The 12,771-nt window shown below is 35.0% G+C and overlaps 1 protein-coding gene across 1 annotated transcript in view; it reads left to right on the plus strand.

The window, feature by feature from the left end:
* LOC148953442 (uncharacterized) overlaps positions 1–12,771 on the plus strand; it is a 98,987-nt gene that overhangs the window by 21,535 nt on the left and 64,681 nt on the right. The window contains exon 2 of the mRNA XM_089087684.1: positions 5,378–5,527. Within this exon, the coding sequence (XP_088943810.1) occupies positions 5,378–5,527 (150 nt within the window). The remainder of the gene's footprint in view (positions 1–5,377; positions 5,528–12,771) is intronic.

Consider the following 12,771-nt stretch of genomic DNA (forward strand, 5'->3'; position numbering starts at 1 on the left):
CTCTAATATGCCTGGAAAATGTCACCTTGAATCCAAAAACTGATTTTGAGATAATACAGATGTGTTGTTTTCACAGCATGATATACGGACACTGGGTTTACTTTGATCTATATTACTACCTATTTAAGAGTTACATATAATAATTACTACATATTATTAAATATTACTGCTTATACTACTACCATATTAGCCTACTACCTATATTACTACCTATTCTAATCTCTAGTCAAAGTTTAACGTTCATTTCATCCTCTCAAAACACTTTCGAAATTTCAACTTGTACTACACTGCCATTCCCACGGAATTTAAGATACATTCTTTTATTTTCTTTTGGTTAGATCTTGGGTATTTTGATTTACATTTGAATCCTCGCCTAAGTCAGAATTTATATATATATATATATATATATATATATATATATATATATATATATATATATATATATATATATATATATATATATATATATATATATATATATATATATATATATATATATATATATATATATATATATATATATATATATATATATATATATATATATATATATATATATATATATATATATATATATATATATATATATATATATATATATATATAAGACTTTGTCAATACTTTCAGAAAGTCTCAACTTGATCTTCAAAGTAATTCTCTAAACAAACCAAACCGTTAACAATTGACACTTTTCAAAATTTATGGCCCTTGCTTCAGTGCTGTGGTTGTTTCCCAGGCATATAAATGGAACATTTCCTACATTTCCTAGATTTTGATTATGTTTCTAAGGAGTTTTATGGGGTAAAAACCGCAGGAAGGGGCTGGCTGCCTTCCAATTTCTATCAGCTCTGAAATAAGGTATTAAACATTTAATTTTTCAATTTTAATGCTCGATTTTAACGCTCCCGCGATGTCTTTTCCTCCTTCCTTTTCCCAACAACACTTGAATGCTTTAACCTAATCTTCCGAGTTATTTTATCCATATTCGATTTTTATAATAAGAATGCACATAAAGTATTTTTTATTTAATATCACACCCCACCCCCATTTAAAGTATAGAATCGTCATAAAAACTATACCGTCTTCTTTAATCACACCTCGAATACTCTCAGTGACGACGACTTTAGACAAATTTTAGACAACACTGACCCTCGCAGAGAAGCAAACCTTTTTACGGTGAGATCGAATATGCTCTACGCACAGTCGAGCGTGCCAGTGTTCCACTCCGCCAAGTACGTCTCGGAACTGAGAAGTATGGCTGGTCAAATAATCCTGACCTAGTTGATTCTCGTGCTAAATCAAGATTTTGGTTTCATGTTTTAAGGAGTGTGGTATGCCACGCCCAGATCTGGTAAATGAAATTTGTCCGAAAAAAAGCGGCATTTTGAAATAGTGCTAAACACCAGGCTAAATCACTAGCTGAATTATCAATTAAAAACACAAATAATCCTAATTTTGCATGGAAAGGGCTTAAAAAAGATACATCAAAAGCCTCTAATACTGTCAAAATTACCAGTAGTATAATTACATTAAAAAAGAGTTTTCCGAACCCCATCCATCATGGTCAAATCAATATGAAAGGGAGCTTAATGGTTGCTCGGGCCAATCAGATGATTAGATGTGTTTCATTCACATTCCATCTACGGTTACCGAGTGTATTTCTAAGCTACAAAAGAAAACTTCGCGTGGTGTTGACGCGCAAAGTATCTAAGGTGTGGGTCTCCTCTCCTTACTAAGCTTCTAACTTTACTCTTTCAGATGATATGTGTTGTGATATAGTTCCTGATTTGTTTGGTACTGCAGTAATAATGCCGGTATTAAGAAGGGCAAAGCCCTCGGATCAGTGCTCTTCTTTTAGGCCAATTACGGTGTCAGTGGTTTTGTGCATAGTTTAGAGGTATTAATTACACTAGGTAACAACCAAAAATCGCCAGGGGTTTCTCAACTGATTTGGACTAATTTTGGTGTTCTGAGTCCGAATATCACATTAATTTTGCTCTATCAAGTCAACTTTTTGAGATACAGCCATAGGTCAACCTGACGAGCTATACATATGCTAATATCAGGGGTTTTGAGCTCATCATATTTTGCTTGTAAAATATCTGGAATTACAAGACTAGTTTATTTCTCTAAAGTATCTGCATTTGTGTATGCGTGATTGCAAAGCTATATAATTAACCCTCAGCCAATCAAATTGATTCTAAATTTCACTGCCTGACATTAACCTGCGTTTTTCTATTTCTTTCACTTGATTGATATGGCTTTGGCACGACGGTCATGCAGGAATAATCTTGACGTTTTCTGCTACATCTGCATAAGTTACACGCTGTCAGTGAACAGGAGAAATTGTAGGATATGTATAGCCCGCCTACGAGGCTTACTTTGAAGTCAAACTGGGCGACCAAATTAAGTCCGTGGCACCCCACACGGTGTGCAATACGTGTGTGGAATACCTCCATCAGTAAACACATGGCACGAAAACTTCACTGAAGTTTAGGATTCCAATGGTTTGGAGGGAGCCGTTAGACCATGCATCGGATTGTTGCTTCTGTGCCATTAATACTACTAGCATCAACTGAAAGAACTGACACAGCCTCCAGTACTTTAACCTTCTATCTTCCCATCGTCCAGTTGCTCATTGCAAAACATTTCTGTACCAGCGTTCGCAGAGCTTCCTAACAGTGACGACAAGGTCACCAGTGCAGGTGAGGGTGGATATACAAGAGAGGAGTATAAGGCACAAGCTAGTCTGAAGCCCTTTTCACAGTGTGAGATGAATGATTTGGTTCCACATCTCAACTTGTCGAAGACTTCCTCAGAGCTGTTGGCCTCCAGACTCAAAGAAAAAATCTATTTGGTGAGGACGCACATATCACTTTCTTTCGTAGAAGGCATGAGGACTATATGTGGTACTTCTGCCACGAGTAAGACCTTGTGTACTGCAGAGATGTCACCAGTCTTCTTGGTAAACTTGTCTCTCCCCCATACGATCCAAGGGATTAGCAAATCCTTATTGACAGAAACAAGCGCCCTTTGAAGTGTATGCTCCCCTACAACGGGTACCAATTTGCCACAATCCCTCTTGTGCACTTCACAACTCTCAAAGAAAAATATTAAGCAGTGAAGTACGTGCTAAAAAAAATCCAATATGAGCATCACCAATGGATCATCTGTGTCTACTTCAAGACGATGAACTTTCTACTTGTCAGCAGTCCGGGTTCACGAAGTATCCATGCTTTATATGTATGTGGAATAGTCGAGACAGATCCCAGCACTAGGTAAAGAAAGGGTGAGCAGTTAGTAACTGGGACGAGAAACATCAGAAACGAACCTCTTGTTGACTGGGAGAAGATATTGATCCCACCACTACACATGAAGCTTGGATTAATGAAGCAGTTCAAGCGCACTCTGGACAAGGATGGGAGGTGCTTCACCTACATATGCTGAGCCTTTTCTTGACCGACCATTGAGAAGCTTAAGGATGACATTTTTGATGGTTCACAGATACGGCAGCTCCTATAGGACACAAAGTTCAAAAACTCAATGGAAACGCTGGAGTGTGGTGCGGGGAAATCAGTTGTGCAGAAGGTGAAAAACTTCTTGAGGAGCATTAAGGCAGCAAGCCACGCCATACTCGTCAACAGCATGATAGAGGCCTTCCAAAAACTCGGTTGTTTGATGAGTATAAACGTGCACTTACTGTTCTCACACATAGAAAAGTTTCCTGAAATCCTTGGGGTAATGAGCGACGAGCAGGGAGAAAGCTTCCACCAGGAAATGCACCAATTGAAAGAGAGGTGCCAGGAAAAATGGGATGCAGTCATGATGGTGTACTACTGCTGGTCACTGAAAACAGAAAACCCAGCAGCTGCTCACACACGGGAATCAAAGAAACACCAATTTATGCTGTAAACTTTCGTGTCACGTAACTCTCATTCTTTTATTACTATTATGAATCATGCTTATCAATTTTGACGGAGTAAATAAAAATTGAATTTGAATATGTTGACGGTTATTTCTTGAGGAAAAGGGATAGAATTGTAAGGGGTCTCTCAGCTGATGATCCGCAGAAATTTGTTTTTTTCCCACAAAATTGATTTTTTTTTAATTTCTGTAGTAAAAAATTCTAAACTGATTAAGAAAACCCAAGGTCATTTTCAGACCAAGAGCATCAAAATTAGTCTAATTCAGCTGGAAAACCTTAGACGATTTTATAAAGTATTTTTTGTTTCCCTGTGTTATTGTTGAGATATCTAATAATAGTTATACACCGGACAGCCTGTTCGGCTACAAGAGAGGATTAGACCGCAACCATGCTCTCCATTTGATTGCTAATTTACTGCTACATGGTCATGAAAATAATGTGATGCTATATTTTGCTGCGCTAGATGTGTCAAGTACCGTTGACTAGGATGTATATTAGCATATCTTATTGACCGCTTATAAGCGTCGAGGTAATACTTCCGTCATCAAAGCGATACGAGATATGTATAAGAAGTAAAATGACACAGTTAAGGCTACTGTTTCACCCCCTACGATGTAACTTACTGCTTCAATTCCAGTAAAAAAGGTATTAAACAAGGTACTGTTGCTGTTGCGCCTCTGTTTAGTAATACTGTCATTGTGCCACAAGAGAAAGTTCTAACCACCAGTACTTTTAAAGGTAATGAAGTTACTCAAGCTAACTCTGCAGACGAAATCTTTAATATCAGTAGAAAAAAGTTCAGAATTGAGGAACATTTGTGAATCCTCGATAACGAGAATAAACGTATTAGTCTTTGATTTAACGGAAGCAAGACTAAGTCCTTGGGTTCTAATCCCAGCTTACTTTGGAAAAAAAAATGTCCTTTGATGATTATGTATTTATTCTAGTGTAAGGTTGTCCTTATTTCTACTTTTTTCTTGTCATTTCTTCTTTGTCTATGTTTTGTTTGCTTTTTTTACAAGTTATTCGTTTATTTTCTTTTCATTTCTTTATTACTTCATTAGTGTGTTTTTTTTTTACATTTATGATGGGCAATAAATTTATACATACATAAATATTTAGAGCTCAAATAATACTAAATATTCAGTATTTTATTTTTTCATTTTAAAACTAAGAACAGGAAAAGAAGAAAGCTGTCTAGGTGATGAAGTTATAACTTGTGATGAAGTAGTCCTTATTTCTACTTTTTTCTTATCATTTCTTCTTTGTCTATGTTTTGTTTGCTTTTTTTAGAAGTTATTCGTTTATTTTATTTTCATTTGTTTATTACTTCATTAGTGTGTTTTTTTTTACATTTATGATGGGCAATAAATTTATATATACATAAATATTTAGAGCTCAAATAATACTAAATATTCAGTATTTTTTTTTTCATTTTAAAACTAATTACAGGAAAAGAAGAAAGCTGTCTAGGTGATGAAGTTATCACTTGCGAGGAAGTATCCCGTGTCTGTCAGACAACATACGACTCGTTAGGAAACAGAGACTTCGAATGTTTGTGCCAATACCCCTTCTTAGAAAAAAATGGAGACTGCATATATGGCAAGATTCTTTTGTATAGTTTACCATTAACTTCTTCAATTTCAATACTTTTGAACAACGATTGAAAAAAGCGAAGTTTTCTTCGGATTACAATGGCAACAATGAATTTTTTTGAAGAGCATTACATAATGCATGTATTTTATATCACAAGCATCAAATTCATACGAAAAAGGATTAAGTCAACAGTTTAATTTGGAAAAATAGAAATTTTAAACCCTTCAAACTTTCTTATTTGTTTTAAATAATTTCAGACACCACACCGCCTTTCCATGACGACAAAATAAAAGTTCAAATAGGGATACAATAATTTTTAATAGACAGTGTATAGAGATTCACAAAAATACTAGATATTTCGGTCACATATACACTGACTAAACTAAAACAATTTAAAAAAAAGTTTATATACGAAACCAAATAAACTACATATTGTTTAGTTCTCTAATTCTTTTCAAAGCAAAGCTGGAAGCTAGTCTCTTTGACCTTGTTGGATTCGGTTCATCAGCGTTCAATGATATAACATTTGGACAGAGATCAACTACATTGGGTGAATTAAAATTTACTCTGTCAGATTTTAATAAATTATCATAGATTAAGTTCAGCCCAAATTCACCTGAGTCCCGATTCAAAGCAATATTCTTGAATAAGATTTTCTTTATTTAAAGAGTTTTACGAAAATTTTGCTTTAAACCCCAATCCCTAGAAATCAAAGAGACATTCTCGAACAAAATAAAATGGTCTGGAAAATTGAAAATATGTTCTGAAAGGGCTGAAGAAATATCTTCAGACTTAGAATCTTGCTTTCAGATTCCAAGTAGAAGATTTTACTTCAGCCCTTTCAGAACATATTTTCAATGGAAGGGGTTTTAGTAGCCTTCAAATCACTTTCGACTAATAAAAAGGGCACTAGCCATTTCCATTTCCAATCGAATGAGCGCTTTTTGAATTTTCTACGACAAGGCTTTCAAAATTTGAACAACGCTTTGTAAAATGAAGCAAAAGAAGCTACTAGGTTTTCTAATGGTTTTGACTTGGTTTTAAACTTGTCACTAGCTTTTGTTGTTGATCATTCTCAAAATAAATTTGATTTTTAGTGGAGGTAATCCAAAAGCAACAGGGGTTAATGTTCCTTAAAGGTAGCTCTACGATGGATTTTTTTTATTGATTAGTGGTCATTTATGGTAAACCTAATTACGAGTTAATCTATACGAACTGGTTGTTAACCTCCTTTAAAAGCAGCTTCCACAACTTGACTGTTTTTATGGAATAAAAAACAGAACCACCGTCATATCAACAAGAATCGTGATTCAACTTTTAATTTGTAATGAAAAATGTAATAATTTTTCAAAAATGAGTTTTAAGATTATGTACTGTAGGTGCTACGTTAACTTTAAACATAGTATCAATTTTATTGTTTATTCTTATTTAACTGATAAGGAATACTAACTTTTTGTGTTTCTTATTAATAATAAAAATGATTTTTGACTAAAAGTAGTTCAAAACAAGTTTTTTATCCCTCATATGTTTTTTTCTTAACCCAATCCGTTATCATATGTAAATCACCAGGAACTGTATAAATAAATTAAGTAAACTAATCCTCATTATAGTCCCCAGGTTATTTTAATTCGAACATTGAATGCAGTGTGCTCTGTCCACGACGTATGGACTATAATCAGCTGGGGGAATATTAAAAAAGTCCTATATTGTATAGATTACAGTTCTAGTAGTTTTGAAAAATATCATTGGCCTGTAGCAGGGGTACTAATTACGAGGAGAAGAGGAGAATGGGTGATAATTGCTCTCCATGTATATTGAAAAATACTTTTTTTTAAAGTCGTTTAAGACAAGACTCAAACAGTTCGTGGTAACGAACTGTAAGTAAGGAGCGACCCGGCTCAATGGTAACCAAAACTCTAGAAAACTGGGTTTTGATACCAATAGATACATCAAAAGAATGAAATCTCAATGCTGATTTCAAATATATAATTTTTATCAAGTTTAGTGCTACCCATCAAAAGTTACGCGCCTGAGAAAATTTGGCTGATTTTCAAAAAAAGGAGGAAAGACCCCCTAAAAGTTATAGAAACCTAATGAAAAGCACACCATCATATTCAGCGTATCAGAGAACCCTACTGTAGAGGTTTCAAGCTCCTATCTACAAAAATGTTGAATTTTGCATTTTTTGCCAGAAGAAAGATCACGGATGCGTGTTTATTTGTTGTTGTTTTTTTCCCAGGGGTGATCGTATCGACCCAGTGGTCCTACAATATCGTGGGAGGGTTCATTGGAAGGGAAATGAAAAGTCATAGTTCCACTATTAAGTGACCAAAAAAATGGATTGCAACTAGGCCCCGTCCCACGCTCATTTTTTCCCCAAATTTATCCGATAGAAGATGTGTGATAACAATTTAATTCAGCATGGTTGAAATTTGGGTAACTATATACTTTGGGAAAATTTAATCTTTTAGAGTTTCCGGGGGGAGGGCTGAAAGCTATGAACTTTTCACAATGTTGACATATAGTATTGGTTATTGGGAAATATACAGACTTTTTTAGGAGGGTTTTTTTCTGGTAGTGGGGGGGGGGGGGTTGAGGGTTATGTTGGAGGATCTGTCCATAAAGGAAGTTTTCATGGGGGAAGGGAGATTGCCATGAAGGGGGCGCCGGGCTTGCCAGCGTTATTTATTGGTTATTGGGAAGTATACAGACTTTTTCAGGAAGAATTTTTTCTGGAGGAGGGGGTTACTCAGGTGAATCTTTCCGTGGAGGGTGTTTCTTTGGGGTAAGGGACATTTCTATGAAGGGGGCGCCGGATTTCCAAGCATTATTTAAAAAAACGATCAGATATTAAATTTAAAAAAAACAAGTTTTTTCAACTGAAAATAAGAAGCAACATTAGAACTTAAAACGAACAGAAATTATAGTTCACCAGTCCACTTCCAGTTCACCTACCGTCCACTTACAGAAGAAGGTATAAATAACTACAGAGAATGGCTAAATGTGTATAAACAGTGCCTATTGGAATGAATTTTGTCAGATAATTTCAAAAAGGCATTTATCACACAATTTCCAAAGAAAACATCACCAACCTCATCATCTGATCTCAGGCCAATCTCAAGGACGCCCATGATTTAAAAAGGATTCGAAGATTTAATTTTACAATAGCTACTAGAAGATATACAACAGAGAATAGATCCCATGCAGTTAGGTTTTCACTTACAACACGGAACAACAAATTATCTGGTCAGATTACTTCATGATCTACTACAACACCTAGAAAATCCTGAAGTCCACGCTGAAACAAACATTTCTTATTTTGTGAAAGCTTTCAATCTACTCAATCATGAGACTATAATTAACGAAGCCCGTACCCTGGAAGTCTTGCAGTGTCTCTTATGTACCATTGCAATTTTCCTTTCTGGTGGTTAACCGTGCGTACGATTCGAAAACGGGGAAACATCTAACTTCAAAGTCATCACGTTTGGAGTGGCCCAAAGAAGCAAGTTAGGGCCCATCTTATTTGTGATAGTGATCAACCGACAGATGAGGCAAGACATACAGAGGTACAAATTTTAAGATCGTCTTTCACTAAGCCAGCCTCACTTCCTGTCACAAACACCCAGTCAACTCATACCCCTGGTTGCAGAGTTTCAACATCAAGCTGATTAAGTGAAACTCCTGCCAAGCCTCAAGTAAAGCTGCGTAATGCGTGTCAACTTCCTGAAGAAGAAGAGCATAGACGAATCTGCACCTCTCCAAACATATAAAACAGTAAAAATACTTGGTATCACATTAAGTGACAATCTCTCATTCGGAGATCATATCAGCTAGATCACAGCAAAAGCAGCTGGTGTTCTAAGGTCCTTCATAAATCTTAGAAAGTTTGGACTGACAGAAGAACTCATTTTTTGTGTTATTAATCAAAAACCTTTTTGCACAAAATAAGTTTTCTAAAAAAAGTAAAGAGCTTCATTAAACCAAAAATGAACAAAAATAGAATCAAATAACCTACCAAGCATACAAATACCACAAATTAGTATCAATAAATGAATGAAACCCAAAACAAACAGAATTTAAAATAAATCAAACTCAAAATGAGCAGAAATTAATCTCAGTTGGGTTCTAAACCCTATGCTTTCTAAAAGCCAGAATATAATTTGCACTTTACTGAAAAAAATTCAAATGAATTTACTGAAAAAAATGTGCATTGTCAGTTTAATATACACATGCTGATATTTATTCCTTAGGATTTTAATTAATTTTTGATTTCTTAAAGTTATATAAGTGAAAACATTTAAAATAATTTTTTCAGTAAAGTACAAATTATATTATGGCTTTTAGAAAGCATAGGGTTTCGAACCCTACTCAGATTAATTTCTGCTCGTTTTGAGTTTGACTTATTTTAATTTCTGTTTGTTTTGGGTTTCATTTATTTATTGATACTGATTTGTGGTAGTTGTATGCTTGGTAGAATATTTGATTCAATTTTTGTTCATTTTTGGTTTTATGGAGTTCTTTACTTTTTTTTTTTTGAAAAACGTATTTTATACAAAAAGTTTGTTGATTTATTTCTGTTCGTTTTATATTGACATTGTCTTTTTCAGGGAGAAAGACTGAGCCTCTTCTGAAATTAAACAACCGTGTCTTCCATAAAAACCTTAAAAACCACCTGGGCATAACTTAAAACCTTTGCCCCTAATCTCTGGGGTTTGTTTCAAAAAAATATAAATGTTTTTAGTTTTATAACTTTAATAAATCAAATAATATTAACATTTGGATTACTAAATATCAGTATATGTATATTAAACTGACAATGCACATTCGTTTGTTTTTTTTCAGTAAAGTTCAAATTTTTTTCTGGCCTAAGGAAGGCATATGGGTTTTGCGCTCAACTGATGTTAATTTCTGCTAGTTTTGAGTTTGACTGGGTTATTTATTGTAATTTCTGTTCGTTTTGGGTTTCATTTATTTATCGATGCTAATTTGTGTTAATTTCACGCTAGGTAGAATATTTGATTTTATTTTTGCTCATTTTTTGTTTAATGGCGTTCTTTACTTTTCTTTGAAAAACTTATTTTGCGGAAAAAGTTTTTTTAATTAATTTCTGTTCGTTTTATATTGATATAGTCTTTTCAGGGAAAAAGAAAAAGTTTGGCCTTCTATTTGTATGCTGGAGAAAAATTTTCAGCAATTTTTAACAACATACACCCTTTTAAAAACCCGGACACAAATAGTAATGTTTAATTTAGTTTCATACCTCCTCTAGTTGACCTGAAATGGAAAACTTGATACCATTCGTCAAAGAATCTGTTTACTTTCTTTGATAGCATTGATACACTTACGCTATTTAGATTTGGTTAAATTTTAAGAGCTTAAGTAGCCCCGAAAGTTTGAAAATAATACCCTCGGTCTTTCTTGGGATATTGCTGAGATGCCTTATTTGGAATTAGCAATATCAAAGTGCATTTTCATTTAATCTTAAGGCAGCATTTAGTTTTTAAAAATAATTGGCAAATGGGAGGGTGGGCGTGGGAGGGTGGGAATGGAAGGGGGATTAGTTGCCGTACAATCACTTTCGACTATTAAAAAGGGCATCAGCCCTTTCTATTTTTAATTGAATGAGTCCTTTTCGAAGTTCCCAGGACAACTCCTTCGTTACAAAGTGCCCTGGTCTAAACAACAACAACAACAAAAAATTATACATTATACCCACATCGATCTTTACTATCAAAATGCCAAGCCTTCAAATCACTTTCGGCTATTAAAAAGTGCACTAGGCCTTTCGATTTCCAATCGAATGAGCTCTTTTGGAAACGACAACGCTTTCTATAAACACCTTATATGCCCCCAGGGCATAAATTACAACCCTTACAATAAGGTCTGTTAGGGTGGTTGTCATCCTTAAGACCGGATTTCCAGAACTTTCAACTACGTTAAACAAAATAGCTATCTCAAAATTTCGATTGCCAAAAAAAAGATATATAAAAAAAGAGCTTGGGGAAATGGTGGGCGTGAGAGGGGCGGTATTCACTCTTCAATCACTTTCAACTAATAAAAATGGCCCTAGCCCTTTCAATTTCCAATAAATGAGCCCTTTTGAAGTTTCTACGACAAAACTTTCAGTAAAAATCTTAGATACCCACAGGGCATAACTTAAACCCTTGCCCTGAGTGCTGGGGGGGGGGGTGTCATTCTCAAAGACCTAATTTCCAGAACTTTCTACTACGTTGAACAAAATGGCTATCTGAAAATTTTGATTGGATGTGTTTGGAGGAATGGTGGGGGTGCGGGGGTTTAGTTACCCTCCAATCACTTTCGACTATTACAAAGGGCACTAACCCTCTCAATTTTCCAATTGAATAAGCCCCTTTTGAAGTTTTACGACAACTCTATATATAAAAAACCTTATATGCCCCCAGGGCAGAACTTACAACCTTTTCCCTTTGGGCTCTGGGGGGTTTGTCATCCTTAAATACATAATTTCCAGAAATTTTAACTACGTTGAACAAAATGGCTATCTCTAAACTTTGATTGAATATTTTTGAGGAAATGGTGGGCTTAAGAGGGGGTTAATTACTCTCCACTCACTTTAGACTATTAAAAAGGGCAATTTCAATTTCCAATCAAATGAGCCCTTTTTGAAATTTCTATAATAACTTTCTATATAAACTTTATATGCCCCGAGGGCATAACTTAAAACCCTTGCACTGAGGGCTCTGAGGTGGTTAAAATCCTAAAAGACCTAATTTCAAAAACTTTCAACTACGTTGAACAAAATGGATATCTCAAAATTTTGGTTGGATGTGTTTGGGGAAAATGGCGGGCGTGAGAGGGGCGTTAGTCACTCTCCAATCACTTTCAACTATTAAAAAGGCACTAGCCCTTTCAATTTCCAATTGAATTAGCCCTTTTGAAGTTTCTAAGCTTTCAATAAAAACCTTATATGCCCCGAGGGCATAACTTACAACCCTTGCCCTGAGGGTTGTGGGAGGGGTTGTCATCCTTAAAAATCTAATTTCCAAAATTTTCAAAACATTGAATAAAATGGCTATCTAAAATATTGATTGGATGTGTTTGGGGAAAAGATGGGCGTGAGAGGGTGGCTAGTTGCCTTCAAATCACTTTTACCTATAAAAAAGAACACTAGCCCTTTGAATTTCTAATCAAATGAGCTTTTTTAAAGTTTCTACGACTAAGATTTCAGTAGTATAAGAAATACAGGAGCTGCCTCACCTATCTCACCCGTT

Source organism: Artemia sp. Qi Xiang Cuo, chromosome 4 (genome assembly GCF_049724085.1).
Source record: "Artemia sp. Qi Xiang Cuo chromosome 4, ASM4972408v1, whole genome shotgun sequence".
In the NCBI taxonomy this organism is placed as follows: domain Eukaryota; kingdom Metazoa; phylum Arthropoda; class Branchiopoda; order Anostraca; family Artemiidae; genus Artemia; species Artemia sp. Qi Xiang Cuo.